The 27534-nt window shown below is 36.6% G+C and overlaps 2 protein-coding genes across 2 annotated transcripts; both read right to left on the bottom strand.

Moving 5' to 3' along the window:
- Nucleotides 1-639: 639 nt before the first annotated feature.
- On the bottom strand, nt 640-16398 carry vps39 (VPS39 subunit of HOPS complex). Its single transcript, XM_033988195.2, has 24 exons — nt 15845-16398; nt 15518-15583; nt 15377-15441; nt 15215-15257; nt 15037-15131; nt 14826-14924; nt 14657-14749; nt 14377-14557; nt 13298-13418; nt 12876-12996; nt 12486-12615; nt 11925-12067; nt 11704-11844; nt 11478-11619; nt 9341-9427; nt 8834-8907; nt 8503-8719; nt 8079-8207; nt 7358-7460; nt 6932-6977; nt 6428-6577; nt 3702-3836; nt 3091-3182; nt 640-2293 (listed from the first exon to the last, which is right to left on the bottom strand). The coding sequence occupies exons 1-24, from the start codon at nt 15927-15929 to the stop codon at nt 2212-2214; spliced, it is 2640 nt and encodes an 879-aa protein (XP_033844086.1). The 5' UTR covers nt 15930-16398; the 3' UTR covers nt 640-2211.
- A 1636-nt stretch (nt 16399-18034) lies between these two features.
- Nucleotides 18035-27406, bottom strand: LOC117390794 (transmembrane protein 87A-like). Its single transcript, XM_033988596.2, has 20 exons — nt 27265-27406; nt 25987-26044; nt 25719-25816; nt 23400-23516; nt 23217-23264; nt 23085-23126; nt 22879-22999; nt 22747-22808; nt 22287-22470; nt 22107-22206; nt 21834-21927; nt 21401-21472; nt 21154-21262; nt 20025-20083; nt 19841-19944; nt 19681-19757; nt 19251-19315; nt 19121-19173; nt 18535-18565; nt 18035-18387 (listed from the first exon to the last, which is right to left on the bottom strand). Exons 1-20 carry the CDS (start codon nt 27385-27387, stop codon nt 18346-18348), a joined length of 1659 nt encoding a protein of 552 aa, XP_033844487.1. The 5' UTR covers nt 27388-27406; the 3' UTR covers nt 18035-18345.
- Between the last annotated feature and the right edge of the window lie 128 nt (nt 27407-27534).

Raw genomic sequence — 27534 nt, 5'->3', positions numbered from 1 at the left:
GAGAAGAGGGGAGTAGAGGGGAGTAGAAGGGAGTAGAAGGGAGTAGAAGGGACTAGGGGGGAGTAGGGGGGGGGGGGTCATCTAAGGCTGGTCCTGTGTGCAGAGTCCTGTTGGCACACCTCATCATTTGTGTGGGACCAAATGTTCTGCTTCTTGTAGTTGTGAGACCGTTTTTTCCAGCTGGAGTGGATCTGGGGAGACTGAAACTACAAAATTACAAGCTGGACCTGCAACATGTTGTCAATAGAGGTCTTTATAGTTATGTTCTTTTATCTTTCCTCTTTAAAGAAACTAAACTGACACGCTGTCTCCAAATTGTCCAATGAAATTAATGCAAGTTTGAAAAGTAAAGTAAAAAGGATTTGAAAAAGATGACTCAAGGAATTAGCAGGTTCATCAATAAAACATAACATAAAGTCATCGATATATAGAACACTGCTGAACAGAATTTAAAACTCCCTGTTCTAGTGCAAACACAATTGTTTGTACATTGTAATTATTTCTTAACACCTCACTGTAGGAAAGACAGATTTATATCACACCTACTTCCTTCAAAAGTCATACCTGCTAATTTGAATTTCAAAAGGAAACAAAAGGAGAGACATTTCCAAACAGTGAAAAAGATTTTGAAAACATAAGTATAGTTTAAATGTATTTATTAATAATGATTAAAGCCAGTACCTCTCGTGTTACAGTTCACCATTGTATTGATACTAAAAATATCTGAAACAGTCGTAGCAGTGAGTGCAAAGTGTTGTGTTTGAAGCAGGAAACACAGTTAATGCTACTTGAAATCTGAAAAAGAACACATTAATAAGGCCATTACTTTTCAACGCCCCTCTAATCTTACACTCTTCAATGTCTGCATTAAATTAGTCAAGAAATATTCACAACAGTTGCTTTATAAGACTTACTTCTTTCACTGACTGTAAACCAATATTTGATTTTAGCATTAATGTCTCAATATTACACCACCCCTACAGATTATACAGTATTTATTAACAATAAATTAAAAGGCATTCTCCCACTGTTAAAGTGCTGTAACATGGACTTCATATTGTGTAGTTATGTAAAAGAGAAGGCAGATAGACAAAAAAAATAATAAAACACTAAGGTTAATGTAACATGGTTGTTCATAGGTCATCCATAGGCAGTCAGCTCCTCTTACGATCCCTATAACATTTGTTTTTAGGAATTAAGTGTCAGATAAAGTTGGTGAAAGGTTTAACCAATCTTATGTATTATGGATGTTGCAAAATTAATTCAAATCCCATTTACTAAAAATCTCAGTGAAAATTAAGAAAGTAAGGACTGTCCAAACTTTATATTGTAGAGATATTCTGTAAACAGCCTTTTACTACTTACATTTAAAAAAATAATGTCACCGAAAATGTATGTATTTAATTACCCAATGTAGAAATATTTACCCTTCTAAACCTGATCTGAGTATTACGTAATATTACCTAAAGGTTACAGAGAGCTGTTATCTAGTGATATGCTGCCAATAAACACTAGTATATTAGTGTAGATTTTCTTCTGTCTATGGACTCCCAAATTTCACAAACCCAAATCATGTATGCTGCAACCGAACAGTTAAAATCAAGAACAATCTTCACTCCAAAAATGTAACGCTGATCCTAAATACATATATCATGCCACCTTTCTCCATGTAATTATTTTGCGTTAATCCAAAGCAAATAATTTAGTTTTTAAGGTTAATCAATTTAAAACATGTATGTTCGCTTAACCTGGAATATTTAGATGGATAAGGATGACATGATAAACTGATGTAGAGTCAACATTTCATTGAATTTGATTGTTCAGAAAGGCATTTAACATTTATCCTAGAGAGTCTATGGCATAGGAAACAGGAGTGAAGAAAAAATAGTTTTGCACTATGAGTTTTTGCTGTTACCTCCAGGCTTGGTCCATTTGGCATTTCGCTCCTGTCTCGTCTCTAGCTCCCACATTAAGTCCGGAGAATCCTGCTAGCGTTACACTGACACATGCCTTTCGAATGCCAATGTTTTTTTTCTTTTTCTTTGTGCAATGTGCCTGAGAAATTCCTTCTAGTTTCCAGGCACACAGATCTGGTGCATTTTGAAGCCACACTAAGTCAATCTGGTAACGATATGTTTAGGTCTTGTCCCTGTTTTAGCCTGTTCCACTGGGGTACACAGGATCCAGTTACTCTGAATAGGAAGTGGATAGCTACTGGTCTGTGGGGCAGGTGTTTCGGTCTTTGCAGCAGAAGTAGTGCACCACGACTCCATTGGGATAACGGGCAAAAGCACTGGGAAAAGAAAACCAATTTACACAGTTAGTTATATATAGTCAAGAATACACCAGGTGAAAATTTAAAATGGATATGAGAGGGATAAAAATACACCGAGGATTAACAACAGCGCAAGGTGTCAAAGTGAACTAGTAGGTCTTTAACACAGAAGGTCGTGATTGTAGCAGTACATCAGTGTGGTACAAACGGGAAAGCCAAACTGGAATGAATTACGTGCAGCAGAACAAAACAAAAAATGGGATTACAAAAGAATAAAACATGTTTGAGAATAATATTTGACCAAAAAGTGCTCCAAAGAAAAACATGGAATGAACACATATTTTTTCAGTTGATAACGAATAAACCTGCGATTTAGTTTCAAATAATGCAGTTTAGAGAAATTATAACAACGGACCAATACAGTGGGTGTCATGTAATCATTTAAAAAGGTGCACTATGTAACTTTTCTGGTGAAGTGTCCACCACCTGCTTGCCTCCATGTTACTGCTTTTCCTCGAATGTTCCGCAGTCGAGTCGAGCTTTAATCTTGTTTATTTCCAGGGAGACAAGCAGGTGACGTCACAAAATATAGGTCAGATGTATGGAGAGGCAAGCTCACAGTAGAAATGCATACTTTTAGCAATAAATACACTTGTAACTGAACAAATGAAAGATGTATAAAGCAATAATATCTACATGAAGAAAAGCAGCTGTAGTTAAGTTGAGAATGGAATAAAGTTAAGTTAATACAGGATAAAGTTGTAAAATCCCAGACCAGTGAAGTCCCTGAAACGCTCTAAGATAGGAGGCAGTACCTGTTCCCGATTTTCTTCTTGCAGACGCGGCAAGTCTTCTCCTCGGTGATGACACATTTTACCTGCTGGTGATAAATACGCTCTTCCTGAACCTGAGGCACAGAGCACCGGGTCAGCTTAAACAACACCAACCACCATCAAAGTATTCAGACACAAGAGGAAGCTAGTCGTCTGGGAATGCGCAGAATTAGACTAGACGGATTCCCACGCACTCATCCTACTGGTGAGCTTTGGTCAGGCAGAGAGAGTGACTAAACTCAGTAAAGTGTGTGAAAGAAGCAAGTCTTCCAAACAAAACACATTCAGTTGGTTTGTTAATCCACATTATGATAAAGACCATTATCAGTTTTGTCTTTTGAATTACATCACTAGAATAACAATCACTTTTCACTTTAATTTAGCTTCCTGTAATAGGTGACACTTTTCACCATTCAAAAGCTGTAACATTTTATTTTAATTTGTTAAGTGCTGTAGCGACAGTCCCAATGTTTTATGATTCTGAAACCCATGGATAGGTGTCGAATATAAAGAAAAAGTTTGGGACCTCAACCAATACATTATAAACTAGGCATATAACTCTTTAGATCATAAATTAGTGAGTGAGCACAGACCCGAAGGAACTCAGCTTGGAGCAGACTCTTGAGGACCTGGTTACAGCGCTTCCTCTGGGCCTTCTCCTCCAGGACACTCTCCAGGAACACTCGGATCTCACGGATCTGAGTGTTGGCTGGGAGCAGGTTAATGGCCTGCAAAACAAAAAGTCATTATTATTTTATAGTCACATTAACAATTAATAAAGAGGATTAATTTGCCTTTTCTCACTCCTGTTTGAACGCACTGCTGTTTTTTTGTTTGCATGCAAATATTTGACGCATGCATAGTACTTTATTTATGTTATTCATTTTTGTTATGTTGGGCAAAATAATTAATGAAAATTTAAGATAAAAATGTATAAATTGGGGCTGGGGCATGATAAAAACCCATATTGATTATTTTTTAATTGGATTTGAATTTGCCTTATTAAAAACACACACACACACACACAATACAAACTTTAATCAGTGCCTTTTAACACAAAAAACCTGTCAGTGTTCAGACTTTGAGATTCTGTCATCTCTAAGTGCCAGTAATCAAGTCTGGCTATAAATATTTGAAAGATTAGCTATAAACATCTCAAATTAAACAGTCTTCCTCCAGTTAAGTTTAATTAATGTTATAAAATGCAGTAGTATAACATGACGCCCCAAAATCTACATTGCATCCCCGATACACTCCAAAATCATTTGCACCGTTTTAATCAGAACCAGCAACAAAAGTAATCAGTTAACCAATTTTCCATTGTTCTTTCCTTAGACCCGTATGAACAATGTTGAGTGACTGGAAACACCCAACAAGAACAGCAGTTTTAGAGACACTTTGATCTAGTAGTTTAGTTATTACTTGCTGCCAAAAATGTCCCACCCACAAACATAATGAAGACGTCATTTTGAGTTCATCACTTGCTATAGGTCATAGTGTAAAGTCTAATGAGTTTATCCTGTATAAAACATTAACGTAACCCATTTTAGACGTCAAGTTGAATTTCCATGTCTTATCTGAGTGTTTGGTTTGCTTCCAAACCTTGATGCAACTGAAATATTAAAAACAAGATTTGACAATAAAACCTCGCTTCATGAAAGAGGTTGGGGCTTTTCGTTCAGTCTCTACAGCTTTGGCAGAGTGCATTCTGGGAGCAGGGCCAGAGTGGTCCAATGAGAGGTCACATTAAGTAAATTAATAAGAAAAGATGCAGGGACACGAAATTGGACTTGGATCTTTGAAAGCTTGGACCAAAATGTACTGATAAACCTGGAGTGTTTGCTTTTAAAGATTACTCATTGTATGTGGACTACATCAATGTTCAAAAATAAATGAAAATTTTTTTTACAGCTGATCTACTGTATTTAGTGACTGTTACCAAGACAACAACTGGTGTAACTGTACAATCTTTCCTTATTTATCAGTTATTTCAAGTCAACTATTGTGTGATTATTATGATCACTCTGCAATAGAAAGAACTAAAAAAAAATACAGAATATTTTATCAATTCATTCCATTCTTCAAAACCAATCTGGCTGTAAGAAAAGTAAGATTTCATAAAGCGGTCCGCATACTAGAAGAACAGACACCTAACATACTGTAAATGAAAGTGAATCATAACTTCTGTTTAGCCAATTGTAATTAATCATAAATTGTGTCACTCAAAAATATAAAAATTGAAAAATTCTAAACCCAACCCAACTTCTGGCAGAGAGAAAGACACACAGGATATCCCCATTATTCAAGACCCTGGCAAACATTCAAGCTATTTAACCTTTTTGCAAGTGAGAGCTATAGATTGAAAAGAAGTCATTTGATATTTAAATAATGTATAATGTATATAAGGTCTATGGTATGGGCTCAAACATGAAATAAGTAAAAATCTAGATAAGAAAAATGTAATCTAAAATTTTAATTAACATTTTGAATTGAAGTAATTTAAACCAATACTTAATATAATAATACACTTTTGCAGGTAAAAGGCAATGCATGCTGTAGTGTCTATGTTTTGCATTGTAAGAAAAGGATGAAAACAGCAACAGCCTTTAATCAATGACTACTTTTTCAGGTAACAACAAAATAAGAGACAAACAACACAAATCAAAGCACATATTTCAAAACCTCAGAGTGGAGGACAGATCCCGGGAGGAAATGCCTTTTTTCACAAAACAAGCGACGTGATTACACTTGTCAGCATGTCGCCCTCTTATCTTTATCTAAAAACAACCCAAATCCTACTTCCATGAATCAGAAGTAGTTTTAATTTCACACAAGGAACTGAAATGTGTGATTTAGCTGCACCTCATGTCAAGCGCAGCACTATTAACAGCAGGAGGCCACATATAAACAGGTCTAATTTAAAATGCATGAAATCTGTAATAACATGGATTCCACTTTACATCGTTTGACTCTTCCTCTCTAAGGTTCTCACACAGCAGATAATCAGCTTCTTAGACTGTCAAGAGCTGCAAATAGACTGAATATAGCGAATAAAACTGAGACAAACCAATGTCTCTTTTTTTTTTAAACAACACTATGTAACATTTCTGGTGGAGCGTCACTAAAAGTGAGTGAAAACAGTGAAAACACTTTAGCTGTGTCAAAAATGGCTGTTTATAATTTCATTACTTGTATATAATTTATTTTTAGTAGTAAGCTTCACTTTTTGCAACAAAATCAACAGTTTTACTAAATCTAAAAACAGTACTGTAAGAGTGCTTCCATCTACACACTAATACTGTAACTCTTTGCAATGTACCTTAGTGGTGTTGAGCTTGCTGTGGTGGAGCTCCAAGACCTGCAGTGCAGCCTGCAGATTGGCCTGAGGTTCACACACCTCCATCTTTATGGGCCCCAGACAGTGGACGTCTGGAGGAGACAGATACATCCTCAGCAGGGACAGATACACCTAGAAACACACACATATAAATAAAAACAATTAATATTAACTTTAAAAATACCCCATGTAGAAAAGTTGTCAATCAATAGACCAGCTTTTCTGCGTAAAAAATCAACCCATCTTTTTTCAAAGCATCATTATGCAATTATAAATAACTACCAACTTACAGTCTTAACTAGCATTATATAATAAAGCAGAGATGGTATATTTGAAGACTGCACCTATGGCAATAAGATTAAAGAGTCTCTAAATTTATTATCAAATGCCTTTGTCAAATGTTAATATCAAAGTCCTCTCTGGAAATCACATGTAGACCAAGCATCAGTAGCATAAACATGCAAGTCAAATGAATACAATACTTACATCTTTATTTCCCTCGACTGAGCTGTCATAATGCCTCCGACAGTATCTGTAAGCAAAGTAGAAAAGATAGTGTTTTTTCTGTTGATTTTTGCACTGTCCATATGCATATACCTTACAGATAATCAGACTGGCACATTCAGGCCATCATTTTCAACTTGGATTTAACTTTCAAGTTCTATGTTGATATACAAGCTTACTAGTTGTGTTTTGTACATTTAACTTGACAGATGAAATTAAAATGATAAATTGAATGAATAACAGGAGATTCTGTTTGTATAAAGCGGTGTAATAGAGTAATCAGGCTGGCACAATCAGGCCACCGCAGCTCTTTAGTGTAGCACATAAAAAGATGATTTTAACACGCCTCAGCATTTGTCTTTAGGGCCTGAACTAAACAGAGATGTGTTGTGTTTTGAGAGCACTCACTCCTCGGCCATGCGTGTGTCCTTCAGGATGTGCACATAGATGAAAAGGGCTTGTTCGTGTTTACCCATCCGTCCCAACAGCAGCGCCCGCTCCTCCAACAGGCCTACAGGACACGGAAAACCAGGTCAAAGAGCAGGTTACACCCTCAAGAGCAGAGGCAGATACATAAACTCATGGTAAGAAATTCCTCTTATAAAGAACATATGGGATTTTAAGAGGAGTTTTGGTTTAAAGGCACACCCGAAGGCAAATGATCACACACACTGCAGGATTATTACTCATAAGGTTGTTGGTCATTCCTTTGTTATGCTTTGGGAGAAAACTAAATATTTTAACCAATTGCTGTCAACCAGGAAATGCCAGCAAGTGGTATTTTATTTATTTATTTTTTATTTAAAACAAGGACAGTGCACAGAAATCTTTCCATCTGCAGTTCTTGGATATTTGAATGAATTTATATGATCAAGATAATGTAGAATCAATATATATCTCGTCTATATTATGCAAATTACTTGCACCAAGTAAAGATACCGTTCACACACATAAAATTACAAAAAAATAACACCCAAATGCAATACCTTTTAAAGAAGTCATTAGTTGAATTAGTTCTGTAACTGTACTAAAACAGCATATAGACTATGAACTATTACCTGATATTTTCTAAGAGTGAGCATTTAATTGATTATATTCGTAATTGTTTTGTGAAGAAAAAAAAAATTACCATCGAAGGGAAAGTTACTGATGAGCCTCTCTGGTTCATAGCTGTTGGACTCTTCCAAGAAGGACAAGAGTTTGTGTCTGAACTCTCCCAATGTCCCGGGTTCTTTACCTGCTGCCACAGCCGGGACTCCTGCATGAGAAACAAAACTAGTCTCAAAGCAACAGTTTATATCAAAAGCCAGACAAGCTTTCACTCTAGCGTCAGTTGGCAACAGTAGTCTCATTTGCTTCATAGAAAACTTTCAATAAAATGTATGGATTAAATGTAGTTAATTCTATATGCTTATGACAGTACAACAAGCATGAAGTTATCAATAATTTAATCAATTTCCTGTTAAACTATGGAAGCAAAAATTAGACTACGTGGGTAAAAGTCACCCCTTATTTTAATGGAAACACTGAGTCAGACAGTTTTCTTGTCTAACCTTCGGGCAATGAGTTGAGGAAGGCTTTCATGAGGCTCTGCACCCTCTCTAAATACAGTTGGATCAGGACATTGTGAAACTCGGGGCCCTTCTCGTCCCAAACTGAGATGATGTGCTCCAAATATGGTATGGCCAGCTCCTTAAAGCCCTCTTTCAGGAAGTTGAGCACTTTATCTCTGGGCAAAGACTCCACCTCCGTCAGGTCCTCAGTGAAAATCTGCAGCAGACAGCAGAGTTAAAGGAATGCTTTTATCGAGGAGACAGGACAGAAGGAAACTCAAGATGTCAGATAAATTAGACTGAAAGAAAGAATAAAAAGTCATCCAATAACCTTGAGGCCATCCTCTGGGCAGATCTTCAGCACCCAGGGGGAAAACTCAAAGATGATGCCCAGGTTCTCAACTCCTGTGGGTGGGGAAAAAAAATAATAAATGTATTCACTATAACTTATATCAGCTTTGACAAAAAAGGTGATATCGCTAAAACCTAATAGTTTTAGAGGGTGCACTATGTCATTTTGTTGGTGGAGGTTCTGCCACCTGTTTGTCTCCATGGTGATGTTATTGCTTTGCCTGGAATATTCCACATTACAGCATTAAACTTATCTAACTTCATGGAATTTGGCCTTAATTGTAGTTACATAAAATGTGTTTATACTTTTTTTGTACTTTTTTTGTCCCTGTAATTCACAAACTGTGGCAGCAGTTTTAAACAAGGGGATTTTTGCACAGATTTTCCCACAGATTCTCCAAATGCTTTTTTAACATTTTGTATTCCCAAACGAGACAAATTATTTTAATGGGCACAGTGATGCTGTTATCCCCTGATCTTTACTCACCCAGTCTCTGTAGATACTGCACTGTGCGCTCATGTCCCTTCAGTGGAGAGTTGGCTTTTGTGGACTGGTCCAGCAGCACCTGCAGAGCTGTGGGATCCAATCAGAAGTGAGAACAGAGCCAAGTAAACCTGCTTCTAATCTCTGACGCTTTGTGTTCGATAACTGCCGTCAACAGGTTAAATTGGTTGTAATGGGCTATGAAGAACAACAGCTGGTTTAGATTGGTACGGGCCGGGAAAGTGTAGCAGCATGACATCACACAGAAACAGCAACAAATGGATGGAAACCAGACGCTTGAACGGAGAAATGGGCCAAATTATGAGTCGTACAATCCTGCAAGAAAACTAATAACTCTATGACTGGTTTGATCTACCACAAAAAGTGACTCAAGAAAACTCAAACCCCAAGTCTGGGCATTTTCTTAAGTCATGTAGTGGATCATTGGTCAGTATTGTATAACTCAAATAAACTGTACTATGTTTTGTGTATTATTGGATCATAGTGAAGCTGTTGATGTAATTCTGGCCAGGTTGCCATCTTTCCTTTCGGCAGAACGAAACATCTGCCTCCCAGTGACGAGCAGTTTGCATAAATTAGTAATAAACCTTATGACCAATGTTCTTTTTGATAAAGTTAATTGCAGTTAATCCAAATTTGGGAGTAGCACAAATGGCTTGTCACACGGTTTGGCATCAAATAAAAGGTGGAATTAGCAGACCCAGCATAAATCTAATTGGAAGGTCATTCAGAACAGATGTAACAGATGTGGTTGTGTTCATGGCTGTCAGGCAGTTCTAAATACAAAGTTAATTTTATTGTTTCATAAAAGAGCCACTGCATAAAATAACCCCCAAACAGGCAAATGGAACATGGTCAGGCTTTTATTTTGAAGTACACTGTTAACATTCAAATTTAACCTTAAAATGCAATTATAATGCAGTATGTTGGCTGCATTATAATTGCATTTTTTACTTGCTACGATAAATACTATATATAAAACCTATCGTTCAATATATGGGTATATAATTTAACCCTCCACAGCTTAAACTCAACACCAAAGTGTTTCATTCCGCCATTTATTGCCGTTTTTCTGTTTTTTAACCATATTGTACATTTAAAATAGTTTTGGGATAGTTCTACTTTAAGTTTATTGTGTCAGTGGCATAAATTAGTATCAATTTATCCTTTCAGAAATATATCGTATTTCAAAAAAACAGGCCTAGCAGGATACAGACAATAAGACTCCTGTTATAGACCAATTTCAAACTCTAAATGTAAATCTTTCTTCATAACAAAGTTCTTGTCCAGATTAAACACTTAAGTTTTTGGGAAGCCCAAAACTGTTTTTGAGATGCCCAAAACAGCTGGTAGTGGTTTCTAAATGTACTGTATGTACTACAGGCACTGAAAAGACCCACTATGTCACATGTAACCAGGTTAAATCATTACCCTCTGTCAAATTATGCTCATTACAGTCATTGTTTGGGAAAATATGAATGTTGATTATTTCTGCTCAGTGGGAGGGCAGGAGAAACAGGGGAACCTCCGCTATCATGTAATGGGTTTACTGCAGGAAGAGCGCATGATGCATTACAGAGCTTACACAAAGGGGATTCCCAGTACAGTTCACCAAGTTCATTCCCAATGTTTAACTCAGAACTGGACACAAGACAGCAGATGTGTAATGAAAGTCAGACGATCTATCAATATGTCCAATTCACTGAAGATGTAGTATACACTATTTCTAAATCTGGATGATATATTCAAAGCAGTTAAATGGGGAGGGGCAGTAAAACATTAAAAAGGAGAAGACATGCAGACTCCACGCAGAAGGATGAACTGTACTACAAATTGAACATCCTTGCTGAGAGGTAGACATAATCCACTCCAGTTACTCAGGACAGCCTGTTTAATTATTGCAGAATAATTTAACAAATGTATTAACATATTTTTTTTTTTAAGTAATAAGTCATTAGTTATTTCAACAGAAGATTTCAATGAAAACTGAAAGATGGTCAAATGTAAGTAGAACCATTTATCAATATAATAAAAGTTTATTAGATCATTTTTGTAGATGTGGCAATGTGTATTTCTTATTTTTTATAAATTTTAAATGCGGTTTGCTCAACAATCATACCTTTCTGGTGCAGCCCCTTCTTCTCATAGAGGATGATCAATTCGCTGTATTTATGGGCCTTCTTCAGGACGTCCTCACTCACCTCGATGTGACAGTGGTTATTCTCCAAACGTAACAGTGGGGACACAAGCGCTACATTAGTCTGAAGAAACAAAAGACAGGAACAAATAAGATACAGAAGTAACAAACATAATTTTAATAAAGGTGCTGGCCGTCCAGTGCGTACATGCAGGTAACACTTTAGAAGAGTCGTGTCTATGATCTGGAGCAGTTTTTTACGACTTCTGATGGTCGGTGTGCCCTCCATCAGCGGAGAGGTGGTGAAGGGATCAGCATCATTCAACTGTTTGACCAAGTGGCTACGTTTCTACAAAAAAATGAAAAACAAACAGTTATTAACAAAATCAAGATTACATTAACAATTGAAACCTTAGACAGTTTAATTACCTGTATGAGGTACTCGATGAGGGCCAGGTGAGCCTTCTCCAGCTCAGCTCCAGACAGAGTGGGCAGGGGGTTGGGGTAGTGCAGCTGTTTTCGGTAGTCTGCAGGGAGTAGGTCTGGGTACAGGCCTATCACATGAGTGGGGTCTGGAGAGAAAATAAGCAGTGAGGGGTCTTAGAAGATTAGAGACAAAACAGAGGGCATAGATTCGTTCAAAGAAGTTGTCAAAACACAATTTTAAGTTTTGCTGTGTTTAGTTTAACTGGCTATTAATATGCCCACAAAGCAAAGTTAAGTATGTGCTTGATAATAACCCTAATATGAAAAAGATCTTTATCATTTGGTAATTCCCTCATAAAAGTATTTTTTTTTTAAGATACTGTACTGTAAGATACTGTGTGTACATATCAAATATTTTACTGTGAAGTGAATTAAAAGATCAACAAGAAACATATATTTGATATGTTCAAAGAAAAATATAGTGCATTTGCTTGGGTATTTGGTTGAATTAACAACCTAAATATTTTGACTATAGTCATAACTAAAGTTGTGATGGGTTTCTACCTGTGCCAAGCTTTGCAAACACCTGCATGGAGTCATCAAACCTCTTCTGACAAAACAAGTTAAAAGCGTAAAGATTCTGGATGTGATGTATCTGCTGCTTCTTATCTCCGTCTGAATCATCCTTCATCTTCTACAAAGAGCAAAGAAACCAAATATTCAAAAAAGCAACTGATCAAGATCTATTAAGTAGCTCAGAGGTATAAAAAACGTGAATGCTTTGGCTTAGATCATGATTATGCAAGAATAAAACCCTGAGCATTTTACCATTTCAAAGAACTACTTAAATAATGAGAGAATTTTAATGTTCCTACCTCAAGGCAAAGAGCAAACTGGATTTTTAAGATTTTAATGATAAAGTTTAAAAGTAAAGTTACTGTTTGCTGTGCTCACCGCGAGCTGAAGAGCCAACTCAAACTGTTTATCCTGAAGGAGCTGTCGGATCTGACTGGCTATAGACACAGGAACAAGGCGCCACACGAAATGGTTACTGGCAACGTACACAATATTTGGACTGTGGAGGAAAAGAAGGAATATTCAGATAGGATTAGGACTATTAGATAAAAAAAAAAAATTCTAACAGAAATATTCTGAATAGCCTATGTTAGCATAAACAATAAGCCGTCTTAAAATCATACTTTTAATGTACAAAAACATTTGTAACAGGGGTAAATATATAAGCAGGATACTACACTGCTTATAGCATCTCTATTTAGTCTCATAACTAATATTTATAAATACATTTTAACACACCCTCTACAGGCCATAACCACTGAGAAAAAGTCATAATTAGATTTACAGTATGGCCTCCTCACCCTGCAGAAGTGATAAAGCGTGGCCTCTGTAGCTCCACACTCTGTACCAACAGTCTGGGCTCAAAGGTCCTGATCTCCACACAACGAGGCAGGACTGCGATGATGTATGGGGGCTGGTGCTCTGAGGAGGACAACAGACTCAGACAGATTAGCAAAGCGGACAATGTTTTATTTCTCCATGTAATTTCCCTACAATAGTTACCACTTATGGAAAGATTTTACTCCTGTGGAACTGTAAAGACTGTAAAGATTTTAACTAATTTTTTAACTAAAATTATATAGATATGTGTAAAACCTTTGGACCTGTACCAACATGTTCTGAAAGCCATATGACTGTATTGGTTGGCAAGTTATTGTTTCCGTGTTCTACAAATCACTAATGAAAGCTGCCAGTTTATGAAGCAGATTAAATTTAAAAGAGGCAATTCACAGTTGTAGTGACAGAGGACACGAAGACATCCAGCCCCACTGGCACAACTTTTTGATATAAGGAAACTGGAAAGTGTGAATTTTTTTTTTCTTTTTGTACCATTCCAACAGGGACTTTTAAATTTAAAACACAGGAAAGGCTTCACTTAGTTGTCTGGTTTCATAAATTAGCTTTGCACTAAACAGTCAAATAAAAACAATTAAGTTTGTTTAGCAACTGTCAACTTAAGAGAACTTTGGAAAAGAGAACATTCAAAAAGCAAAATACTAAATAAGTTCCTGTATTAAGATTACTGATTGTTGTGGTAACCAACCATGTGACAATGAGCCCAAACCTATCACATGCCAGTGGCTTAACTTTGTAGTGTAAGCTTGTAAGACACTATCACAAAACACACAGAGAGATGAACTGTAAGTACGTCAGTTTGTATCAATGAATGGATTTAAAGCAAATGATAAATGATCTACTAATAATCTCATTTTGTAGCAGTCAAATTATCATAAATATTTTTGGTTCTCACAAACAAGTTGCAAACCAAAAACATTAAAAAGTGAACCAAATTCCAGAAGTATCTGTCTGCATCTGGACAACAGCTCTGAGAGATCCATAGGAAAACAGCAATGCCAGTTACATTCCTATAAGGTCTTACCCATTGCTATAGGGATGTCTGTCCACTTGAGGGCACACTTCTGAGTAAAAGCACCCTCTTCATTGAGAACCACAGTGAGGTCATCCTGTCCGACTGCCACTTTCCCATCAGCCAACGGGGCGACCAGAGGCTCCAACTGCTTTCCAGTGGGGAAGAGATCTTTAACGACACCACCCTCCATCTAAATTTAAAAATAAAGTTTAATAAGATAAGATACTGAACAGAACTTGTGTCTTCCTCCAAAGTACATCAATGTTATTATCAAGAGAGAATTACTTACCCCAATTAAATAATAGTCTCTTTTAAAGCCAACACAAATTGAGTTGCCACACCAGGCCATGGATTTAGGAATATCAGGAGCAGCAAAATCCCCCTGATAAACAAACCCAAAACTGTCATGAATCTGAATATGTTTAAATATTCAAAGTTTAGCATTAATTTTTATTTACCTGAAGCTCAAGAAACTCTCTGTCTTTCCAATAATAAAGTTGTAACTTCTTTTTAACTGCTACACACATTCTAAGCCTCTCCTCCCCCGTACTGGTTTGCTGATGGGACAAAATAAACAAAATCGACAAATAGATTACATAATACAATTATGATAAGAACCAACTTGAACAATAGAAAACAAGCATTCTTATCAATGCATCTGCTACAAACCTCAAGGTCACATGCGAACAACGTGGCTCCTCTCGCTTTGGACACTACAGTGATTTGTTGAAAGGTCAGCAAGTCATGGACGTGGATGTTGTTTTCTGTTTAAAAAAATGAAATAAGTGAAGTTCAGCATAAAGATCATTAAACTAATATTATGGAAAGGAAAAGGAAAACAACCTACCTAGAAGACTGACCAGGATTTTGTATTGTGAGACAACATACAGCTGTGGAGAAGTGTAATAGTAATTGGTGAACATACATACAGAAAAAACAATAGTAGTGATAACCTCAGCCATTTGAAGTAAAACGTCAGTTGTAATTTATAGACTTCAATTTCATCTACCTGCTGTATCTTCTTCGAAAAATTCTTATTAGATTTTACCAAGGTCACTTCAAATCGGTTTGTTGCTAAGGGATAAGAGGAAGACTTAAGAATTTTACAGAGACAACAAATCAAATTAGAATATTCAAGTCGAACTCCTACCAATGTCCTTCTTTATTCTGTATAATAGGAGGTGTCCAGGTTTTGTTCCTACAAGCAGCCAGTCCTCTGTGAGAAGAACAGATACATTACATAAGGACGATAGTGATAGAACATGACAATCCAGAGAGAAGCTCTGATTCGCATTTATACTGAGAAATAAGCAAATATCTCATTATATTTAGCAATTTAGGATATCACAGGAGTCGACGACCATAACGTTACAGAAACAGTAGTGGATTGTGGCATTATTATCTTGGACCACTCCCACACAGTAGCAGTTACATTTGTCATTCGTTTTCTTGTTAAAGTATTCGTTTACAAACTTACCCCAGGCCGTGAGACAGTCGATTTGGAGAGGCAACTTTTCCAGCAATGGCACTGATTCGTAGGCGTCATGCATTTTGAATATCATAAATACTGTCCAAATCACTTTGTGTATTCCTTTGAGCTAACAGCAGACTGGTCGCTCAAGACTCCCACTTGGATTGTTTCTTTAGGTATCCATTAGTTCAATCACAATGGAATCTTAAAAAGGATCTAAAGGAAATCATTTTTGACGAGCGCAGATATCCAACAACAGTACAATGCTGCGCAGTTTGTCTTGAAAAGAAATTTCCGAGATCAAAACAACAGCTAGCTACACTGCTAGCATGCTAGCCCGAAGTTAGCAAGCGGCGTCTATAACTCGTAAACATTGCTTCATATTATTTGAAATTAAATTAAAACTCTCCACAATAAAGGTCTTACAATGTTCCACATTACATACGCTAGTTTACAACGTACATGTTTCATATGAGCTGTTAATCTAGGCGGAGGCAGTTAGCTTCATACTTCCTCCACTGCGCTGATCAGCTGCGCAGAGGTTTGACAGGCACGTGACCGACGGTTCACTCACGAGGAAGGCATTAAAGAAGCAGCCGGCTAGTCTTTGTTTCACAGGTAGATGGCGCTGTGGGAGCCTACGAAGATGTATCACCAGCAAAACCTCATCACTGGGTACATTTACATGACCTTAAAATTTAACTACAGCAACTAGAGTAATCAGATTTGGTTATGTTGTGTGTTTACATAACCTAAATCTGATCATTAAAACATCTGGTGAATAGTGTCAATTAATTTGTGGATTTTTAGAGTTGTATTTAGAAGACAAAGTAGGCTTCAATGAATTTTAAAATAACTCAGATCCTGTCATTTCAATAATCTGATAACTCTAGAAATCAGATAGTGTTTTTTTTTTTTTTTTTTGCTGTAATCTGTAAAAAAAAGTAGAACAAAGCCAGGACTAGAACATGACCAAACACAAGGACAAGGACCCTTTAGTATATATGGGCTATGATGTCTGTTATAGTTACCTCCCACACACACACCAAACGCAAACACTACATTTCAATATAAATCTTTATTTGCAGAACATACGCAAGAAGCCATACATCATCAGCTTCACATTACAATGCAGATTTAAGAGCATAGAATCTCTTTAAAGTAAAAATCCTCATTAAATCAAATATAAATAAAAAACAACAACCAAAAAGAAAAATATTTACATGTTCTGCAGTATTGCACAAATAAAAGTTTTAAGTTTAGTAAAATATGGCAAGATAATTTTATCTGTCAAGACCAGACTAACAATGAATAGTGTTGATTGAATCTGTGATATCAAGGAGTGTGTCTAAGTATTTTCAGGTGAGGATGGGGGTTAGGTAAGGGAGTGAAAATCTGCATAAAAAAGTACTTTAGTGTACATATTATATTAGTTTGACTCAATTACTTCAGTTTTGTTGAAAAACACAACTAAAAGTGTCTAGTATTACATGACATCAAATATTTATAGATTTATAGTTGAATAATCCTGTGTATACTTTGACTACACAGGTTAGTATTTTTAAATGTGCATTGGAGTGACTTTGTTCAGTGTAGCTTCAATGAGAAGTGTCTGCAGACAGACTTTACCCGTGATTAGTTGCCATTTTTAATAATAGTGTAATAATATTTTTTTTAATATTAACAATGTATTTCTTACCCCTCAATTATATTACAGAAAAAATATCTGTTTGAATAAGTATTATTAGCTTATAATAACTACCCAGTAATTTTGACTTGACAGTAGTAGTAGTAGTAGTAGTAGTAGTAGTCTTCCAACAGCCTAAAATTTCCAAGTATTAGGCCATTATATTCTAATGGAGTTAGAGCTTCCTTCATCTATATGTTATGTAAAACCATAGATGGCCAATATTCTGTCTGAAAGAGGTAAACTGACCTGATCTGTGGTTTTGTAGGGCAGTATACAACAGAAACATTTCAGACACATACAGTCATATCAATGCAGCCTCAAAAATAAATATTTTTTTCCTTAAACCCTTAGTTAGTCAATAAAGCAAAAAAACAAAAAACAAAAACACATAAATTGCTTATTTACATAAAGCAAGACTCCAAAATGTGACTTTACCATACCATATCTAATCTTTGTAAGAAAGAAACATGAGTGTTTCACAAAAAAAAACTTGGATTCACAGAAGATTGTTGATTTTGCTGTCAGGCATTTAGTGATTTATATTGTGATAATTGGGCTTCACTACAGTGTGAAAATGTAGTGTCAAAATGTGAGAAATTACACTTAGTCATTCAATTACAATAATTTACCACTATGGACGGTCGACATACCAATCTCAAGAGTATGTTTATAGCAGCCTCTGCCATATTTGTGTTGTTAAAAATATCCTAGTATGCTGGAGAGACTTTACCCTCATATTTGGTTAATTGATCTCTTCAGCCCATTCACTGATGCCTCTGTGAAGTAGCCTTTTCTTCATTCAAATGGCATTATCATCTTACTCCATTTTGGACCTCTCCATCTTGTTCTTGAGGATTTCCTAAAACACAAGTTTGAATATATTAGGTTAGGACTTGTGTTTTCTATGGTGGTTCCTGATGTTAAATAGTAAATGGTGTTTATTCATTATTCTAAAAGTATTATGCAATTAAATGTGGATCATGTGACCAACTGGTTAAACCCTTACCTCTTCCTCGTCTAGTATGACTGGGAGTGCTCTGTGAAAAGAAAAGCCAAAAGCAGATAGTGAAATGTTTAGAAATATATCTACATTAAATACCACCTCATTAACATTAATATTCTCAAGTCATTATGTATATCAGGGGTGTCCAAACTTTTCTCATTAAGGGCCACATATAAAACACAGACAAAGCTGAGGTCCGATCGAGGGCCATAGACTGGTCGCCAATACAGTGAATACTTCAAATCTGTGTTATTATTACAAGTTAGACTAAACTACTAGACCTTTATTCACGCTTACATCCTCAGTGGGACACATTAAATATTTGATATGAGCTTGTTAAAGATTTTTAGAAATGTACAGTAAAAAGAACTGTTTAAAGTAATATGGGCTAATTCCCCTGGGCCAAGAAAAATTGGTCTGAGGGCCACATTTGTCCCCCAGGCCACAGTTTGGACATGCCTGATGTACATCGTATATGATCATTTCGGTCATCTCAGAAATATTGGGACATAATTTAATTTTACTTCAGTGGTCAATTTCAAAGAGAGAAACATTCAACAAAGAATGAAGGGTTTTTAGTGGCACTTACACATCTGCAACAGTTGTGGGAATGTTCTCCTCCACCCATTTAAGGTCTTCATCCTGTCGACAGATCACAAATGTGGATGTAATTATCACATTTACAAAGACAACCATGAACGCTGAAGGGCAAAACTGACCTCTTTGCTCAGTAATTTCTGGGAGCCATTGGAATCAGGCTTAGAGCCTCTCATCTTCATTCCTTCTGAAATTTAATCAACACAAAACAGATCACACACGCAGACAGGAAAAAACATAATGATGGCATTACTGTTTCATGGAGCATCTGCTACCCTTTTGTAAAGGTGTGAGTAATTTTATTCTTGGCAGTGCTGGATTACACAGCATCTGACAAGGTAGTTTTAGGACATTTATGATACGATGACGATTATGATCATTCCGGCGTCAATGTATTTGGGAAAATTTTTGTTTTATAGTACAGCCATTTAAGGACTTTTGAACTCCAATAAAACATAACTTAGAATGGAAGAAGACAGCAATGTATATCATAAATGAGATTAAAAATTGTATTCAAGAGACACAAAAGCAACAGCATAACTAATATCTTACCAAATGCTTCATTTAGCATAGGCTCCTTGGCTTCTTCCTCTTCATCCTCTTCATCAATGAGAGGAGAATGAGAGAACCTATGACCAGTTCATTTATAAAATCAATGACACATATCATTACATAAATAAATAATCCAAAAGCCTACAGGAAAGAGTCTGACCTCTGACTGTTTGCAGAGGGCCTCAGCAGCACCATAATGACCAGTAAAATAGTGGAGAAGAGGAGGCGCCAGAAAGCATCATCTACCCACAAGTCCCTCCAGCCCTGAGGAGACAAACATTTGGATCAAAACAACACATCTATGAATACAGCAAAATGAACAGGAACAAGGAGGGGAAACTGACCGTCTGGCAGTCAACCAGCTTGAAGACTTTGGTGGTCCAGATGATAAAGATAATGGAGGCTGTGGGCACAAAAGGAAACATGTGTCATTGTTTTGCCTGAACACAATACTGAATGTAAATAAACAATCCACTGTTGTCTACATGCAGGAAAGTATCTAGATTCAATATCAAGTTTTTAGATTGAATGGACATGTCCTATAGCAGGGATGTAACAATATCCAAATCTCTCTGTATAATATACATCTGACAGTACAATATTTATTTGCAATATGTTGAGTTGTGGAGGCTAACAAAATATAAAATGCTACTTTTTCCTTTTAAAACACCTTGGTAAGCCTTTGGTTCTGTCAAAATCCAATTAAAATGTAAAACTGCTTAATAACAATTATTTCTTTATGTCTGCACTGAATGGAGCAAAGGCTCATGGTCTATGTAGTTCCGTCAGTTTTGTAGCTATTGCCGCACCAAAACAGTGCATTTAAGCAAAGAGACTTGTAATACGATAAAGTGTGATGGCCAACGATATTATTGTGAGACTTTTGGCGATACAATATCACAACATACCAGTTATTGTTACATCCCTATCCTATAACCTAAATAGATTGGGTCCACATCACAAAATACTAGAATATAGTTTGGCATTGAGCTGGAAGGCAGGTCAGATTTCAATGGTAGAATTTGGCCTTTTAAGACAGAACATTTTTTACCTGGTTTATCATTCTCTCCAATTACTGGAATTATAAACATAAAACTAAATTTGCATTTGCTTCAAAAAGTGGTGGCATTATTCAACCTCAGATATTGAATAATTATCAGCTGAGTGGACTAGTTTAACTACAAGACTGATAGAGTTTGTTGAGCAAATCACTTACAAATAATGATACAATTCAAAGGAAGTTGATCATAAATTTTCTTTCAAATACAGTCATTCGCTCAGACTTATATAAGCTAATATATTCATCTATCTGAAATTATGGCATCATCAAATTGTAAAGCAACCAGTTAAGTGTTTATACATTGGTGAAATGCTATAATGAATTTACGTAGTGTAGTATGAGAAGCTTGGTTTTCATTCTCTGCTTTTCAAACTTATAATGTGATTAGTTTGATAAAGGTCTTTTTTACTCACCAACCACAGAAAAGATGAGAGTGTTTGTAAAATGCTGGTACAATGAAAGCTTCACCACATTCCTGCGAAGCTTAAGTAGACGAGTGGTCTGAGACAGACTGATGAAAATGTATTTGCAAATTAAGGAAAATAAATAACAATAGTGTAAACCAAACATGCAGTTATACATTGTCTGTACAAAAACAAACAAGTTTAGGGGGTTTACTAGCCCCTGGGGTCTCACCTCATTTTGCAAAGTAAAGGATATCCACCACATGACACAGGAGTCGATGAGGGAAAGGCTAAGATTAGCGACGAGGGCAACTGTCCCATAGAAACTCTACAAAAGAAAACAGCAACATAAGTTTGATCACATGAAAGCAGAAGATAAGATGTGTACTTCGATAGAAAATAATGTAATATTTGTTCATTGCTTTAAGTCATTATAGTAATGAGCTAAAGGCTGGCAAACCATGTCTGTAAACATCTACTTTTGTACTCAATGTGGGCACAGATGCCACCTTCAGATTATGCAGCTGTCCTTTTAAATTATGGTCATATGGGCTTGTCATGCATTGAATTTCAGTTTTGTGTTTTGACTCTTCCCCTGCTGAAATTTAACCAGAAACAAAACCCTGTGCAAGTGTGATTCAGCAGTCTCACATCCCCTCCCTTAAGTACACAATTTATTAGTTACTCACCCCTGTAACTCTGAGCACACCCTCCACAGAAGAGAAGAGCAGGTACAGAAGGCCGACTGCCACTAGGCGATGAACTGTGGTGCCCAACCGTGGCCTGAATTGAAAAGGATATTTTGTAACTTGTTTTGTTTAAAGTTTCTTTCATCTACGGTAAAAGTTGAAATAGTAAAAGCTGTGTAGCTAAATGTTACCGGTGTTTGAGTATAAGCCAATACAAAACAACACAATAATACAAGTGGAAGATACAATCATGCAATGGTTTCAAACACTTACTTCACAATGCCATAGCCGAGGCTGACAATGAGCACCAGAATCCGAGCAAGTGATCTTTTCAAAGCAGAGAGCAGTTCAGCAAAAATCACTGCTCCTTGCACTGGATAGACACAAAAAAGATACACATTGGTGTTATAAAACATTTTCAAAACTCAACAATTTGTGTTAAAACTGTCTCACCATAGTCTCCTTTGTAACGGATACTCTGGTACTCTGAGTAGAACACTGCCTTCTCTAACATTCCCAGTATGATGACAGCTCCAATCCAGAACTGAATCCTGAGCAGGTCCCTCCAGTAACAGGCGCACCAAACAAGCCACAACGCCCCGAACAGCACGTAAACAATGCACATTGCCATGAAGAACTAAGGGGATAGGGACAATATTCATGTTATTATTGGATTACATACAGAGCCATATTCTACTACTAGATAGAGTACTGGCTTATTGTTTATTATTATTATTATTTTAAGATTATGTTTTTTTTGGTTGTTTTTTTTGCCAAAACAATGTCTAATTGAAAATTTGGAAATGCACACCCTGTTTTTACAATTTATATTATAACTGTCAAATAGAAATAATGTCATCACAAACCAAATGCTAATAGGAACAAAATAAAAAAAACACTATACTGTACGCACCATCATTAGAGGCCAGTCTGCAGGGGACGAATAGTCATGGGGACCCTTCATCTCCACTTTCACTGTTAATAGAACAAATACGTTTATATTTAACATCAGAAAATATTGGTATAATATTATTTATTTTCTTACTTGTAAAAAGAAACGGTGGTGTTACAAAATCTTCATCGTATATGCCACGAATTATTGGCTGCACCTTTACAATGAAGAGGTAGGGGCTGTCCTCCCAAGCTTTGGCCACTGCACTTAATTCCTATCAACATTGCACACACTTTTTAATATGCACGAATGTCAACACTACAGAGTGAATCAATTTATATTAAATAAAAAAGATTTACAGGCTTGTCCGGGAAATTAAAACTCAGATTTGAAGCAGGACTCTGTACACAAGAATATATTGTTAAAACTGATTAATTGTCAAAAAAAATAAAAATAAATATATAATAAAAAAGGAACATATGATTGCTTACATTTGGACCAGTAAGGGGCTGATATGGGAAGAATTCTGTATAATATCCCTGTAAAAATGTAGAAAGTTACACTTCTCACTTATTCATTCATCATGGCCCATATACATCAAATATACAGTTGTAAAATTGTTAAACGTGGTCTAGGTATGTTAATGCATAAAGACACTTTATTATGAGACAAACCTTTGGTAAGAAAAGAGAGGTGCAGTTTTCAAAGTACATGTAGCCTTGACTGTAGAAGCCGCTCCAGCCATCTTTTAACATGTGGTCCATCCCAAACATGTTCATGGCCTTCTGGTCCTACAGGAAACATAGTAAACAAACATTCTCATTCAGTCTATTTAATGTAAAAAAGCAGTTTTGAAATGCCTCTAACCACAACGTTCAGCACACTCAACCCCAATATAACACAACAGTGTTATACTGAGCCGTTTTTTTTCTACATTAGTTGCCCATAAGGTAAACAATCATCTAAATAATCACTCATCATCACAACCTTTGAAACTGCAACAAACAAAGATTGTTTTTAAATAAAGCACTGAATGATGTGATCTGAGTTCAAACTTTATAATGAGAATACAGAGCCATGTTGTGGAAAAGACTTAAACAGGAAAATATGATTTTGGGAGATGTCAGATGAGTGACAGTGCTGAGGCTTCAGTCTGACCCAACATTATACTGTCAGTGCTGATTACTGAGGAGAGCTGTTAAATGAGGAGCAGATGGTAAATGATCATGGTCACATTTTTATATAGTGCTTTTCCACCCTCAAGGCACCCAAAGCTCTTTACATCAAGGAACCACTCACCCATTCACACACATAAGTGCATACAGACATTGAGGGAAAGGGGGGTTAAGTGTCTTGCCCAAGGACACAACACCAGTATTTATTGGTGGGAGCTGGAATCGCACCACCAACCTTCAGATCAGTGGACAAAAACTGTTGCCCAGATGTTCAAATGGGCTCTTATAAGAGAGGTTACGCCCAAACTATTTGCTATACATTATATAATTCAACTCAATAACAAAGTCAAATTAATATTTCAGATTTGATATAAAAAGTAGTCAGACCCAGTTTATAGTAAAAAAAATATATAAATGTCAAATATCGGATAAACTGCACGATCATTTACCAGAATGATCTGTCAATTTCACATGTCTGAGTGACACTGGGGCATGAATGAGAGACTCTTGGAATGATCGGTTTCTCCCACGACAGCTGAGACTAAAACCAGTATGAGAGTGGGAAGTACCGTATTTTCCGCACTATAAGGCGCATCGGAATATAAGGCGCACCTTCAATGAATGGCCTATTTTAACACAAATTTCATATATAGGGCGCACCGCTTTATAAGGCGCATAGAATATAAACTACTGTAGTATCTGGGGCTGTGTTACGCATCCATGAGATGGAGCTGCGCTAAAGGGAATGTCAACAAAAGAGTCAGATAAGTCAGTCAGTCAAACTTTATTAATAGAATAAAAAAAACATTCTGAAAACGTCACTCACAAAACAAGTTAATGCATTCACAATATAGTAACTCTCGAAATAGTGCAAAGCAATAACAATAACTCAACGTTGTTCAAACGTTAATGTCCATAGTCACAATATCTCCCAGCCTTGTTTAGTAACACGTGAAAGAAACACGTAAAGCTCACTTTTTCAGTTCATTCCTCATTCACGAATCCCTCGAATTCTTCCTCTTCAGTGTCTGAGTTGAACAGTTGGTCGAGCTCATTCAAAGTGCCCGATTCCGTCTCGTCAAAATCGTCATCATCAGTGTCGCTGCTGTTGTCTGGCAGTTCAGTGACAATTCCTCCCTTCGTGAAACTCGGACCACAGTTGAGACTGATATATCAGCCCAGGCATCTGCAATCCATTGGTCGCCCGGCGCTGTCTCCCCGTCTCCCCGTTATCCCTATAGCGTCGGATCCTGTCGCAGATAGAGCGGGTTGCGGACTTTCCAGCAGCGTAACTCCGCCCAGTCGTGCTCTCATGTAAATTCAAACGGCATCTCAAAGCGGAGACATGGGGCTGTCTAAATATTTTACCATCATTACGGTAATCTGCCTCTGTTGTCCTGAAGGTGACGAATGAGAGCGCGGGGCTGCGGGGATTTTCACTCATTTATTCGATACGTAAAAGAAAAAAATACGGATGGATGTGTAAAATAGAAGTAGTTGTGTGAAAAAATGCAGTAAATCCTGATACTTCGTTTGACATGATTTTTATGGCTAAAAAAGAATAAAAGTCTAGGTCTAGGTGAGCTATACTGGCCCATAGTGTGCTCAGTCCTTAAAGGGTTATTAACGCTATTACTTCGGCGACGCCTCCTGACTACGGGTGTCATAATTGACCAATATTGATCCATATATAAGGCGCATCGGATTATAAGGCACACTGTGGGTTTTTGAGAAAATGAAAGGCTTTTAGGTGCGCCTTATAGTGCGGAAAATATGGTAAATGAATAATGAACAAACAATCTCAGGAGCCAAACTTACAGGAGTGTTAAAGACCTCATTGTAGCAGACAGATGAGCGCAGATACCAGCTGATGTTGAAGGCCAGGTTCTTGTCACATGATGTCGTGTCTCCTCGAACTGAGCAAATATAAACCAGCCAGACCACATTTTACATGTGTGAGAATGCATTATACACTACTCCCAAACATGTTAACCATTTATCCAAAGTAATGTAAAGAAAAAAAGGCACCAGTAAATAACTATTGTATTTCTGTATGTATTTGAGGACAGAAGGCAAAGACACTTACATTTCATGTAGATGGTAGTGTTGGCATACAATGTCTTGCGAAACACTGCATCTTGGCCCTAAAACATAAAATATTGTCAGTTTATTGAGTGCTTACAATTATCATTATGTAACATTTTAACAGATAACAAGTATGCAATATTAGTAGTTTCTAATGTGTAGATGTCCTTCAACTTCAGAAAATGTGTCAAAACATCCTGCTGTTATGAGGGGAGAAAAAATATATTCATTTATTTTTAGTTTAGTTTTTTTTTTTTTCTTTCTGCCATTTACACCCCATTAGGTGTGGTTATATACACACCTAAAATCACATTATTGTCAGATTTATGGAGTTCACAGTTTCTCTGATTACTCAACAAACTTTGCAGATTGCATGTCATTATCATCTTAAAAGGTCCAGAAATCAGATTATAATCAGACTTTGGTATGCATGCACCTGCAGCCACTGACAGACCTACACATGCACACACTCAAAAATACCATCCTCCTTCTTCCTCCTAGTTAACATCTATGAGCATGCTCTTCTGTTCTTAAAAAAAAAAAAAAAAAAAAAAAAATCACCTTTATGTATGTATGTATCCTGTCACTTAGTGTTCAATACAGGAAGAAAAAACAAACCTGACAGAATTGAATATAAAACATAAAAAGGAAACATGCTGTAATATAGCAATGCTGACAAGACAAATACACATATGTTACCCTTAAGTTTTACCAGCCCCTCCCCTGGCTCTAGACAAACATAAGTATTTTAACTTCCTCAAACGTGTTCAGTTCAGATAGGTGCATGTGCATATGTGATAATCAACATTTCAATTCTCAATGAATAATAATAATAATAATAATAATAATAATGTTGCATGTTGTTGCAATATTATATATGACATTATTATACATTCCACCACACAACCCTGAGTTAAGAGCACTGTCACAGCCAACTCAACCTACTAAAATGCCAACTACTACTATACCAATAGCTATTCTGTGGTTTTCTATGTTAAACACTGCCAAATAAAATCCATTAGTAGGATAAATTAATACAAATCAAGGTAATTCTTCTTGCTTACACGCGTTGTAATGTATTAACAATAAAATAACAACACAGTGGCCATAGCAAATATATAATAATACCACTAAAAGCCATTTGGATGACAAGGACCACAACGTATTTATAAGCGGCTAGATAGCTTTAGCAACACCGGCTAACAGCTGGTGGTGCACAAGATCGAACAAAAAGGAAAATTAAGACAAGAAATCCCGATTATAAATATGTAACACTCACTCCGCTGATCTCCACGGTCCATACGGAGACCTCGGCGGATGCAGAGAGCCGGAAAACTGCCACAAAAAACAGTAAACATAACCGAGACGTCAGAATATTTGGCATCTTTCTGCATCTGTGCATCAAATTCAGCTTTTGCTTTAAGATTCCGATCCGTGTAAGATCCGCATCCACTTCCGGTGTGTAAAGTGTGTATTGCCGCTAGAGAGCACCAAATCATATTATAAAAAAGTAAAAAATAAAAAATACATAAAATAAGATATCACCAGA

The sequence above is a fragment of the Periophthalmus magnuspinnatus genome, chromosome 22 (assembly GCF_009829125.3).
Source record: "Periophthalmus magnuspinnatus isolate fPerMag1 chromosome 22, fPerMag1.2.pri, whole genome shotgun sequence".
Classification (NCBI taxonomy): Eukaryota; Metazoa; Chordata; class Actinopteri; order Gobiiformes; family Gobiidae; genus Periophthalmus; species Periophthalmus magnuspinnatus.
Note: the sequence above shows the minus strand (reverse complement) of the source record. Positions and strands in the feature narration are given on the sequence as shown.

Bases quoted from the DNA above. Each gene is read 5' to 3' on its own strand.
- vps39 (XM_033988195.2), bottom strand. From the start codon at position 15,929: ATGATATTCAAAATGCATGACGCCTACGAATCAGTGCCATTGCTGGAA. The intron at 15,584-15,844 runs GTAAGTTTGTAA...TTCTTCTCACAG, and splicing joins CGACTGTCTCACGGCCTGGG to AGGACTGGCTGCTTGTAGGA. The intron at 12,997-13,297 runs GTGAGGAGGCCA...TTTCCTCCACAG, and splicing joins CGCTTTATCACTTCTGCAGG to TCCAAATATTGTGTACGTTG.
- LOC117390794 (XM_033988596.2), bottom strand. From the start codon at position 27,387: ATGCACAGATGCAGAAAGATGCCAAATATTCTGACGTCTCGGTTATGT. The intron at 26,045-27,264 runs GTGAGTGTTACA...TTTATGTTTTAG, and splicing joins GGACCGTGGAGATCAGCGGA to GGCCAAGATGCAGTGTTTCG. The intron at 21,263-21,400 runs ATATCCTTTACT...ATTTGCAAATAC, and splicing joins ACTCCTGTGTCATGTGGTGG to ATTTTCATCAGTCTGTCTCA.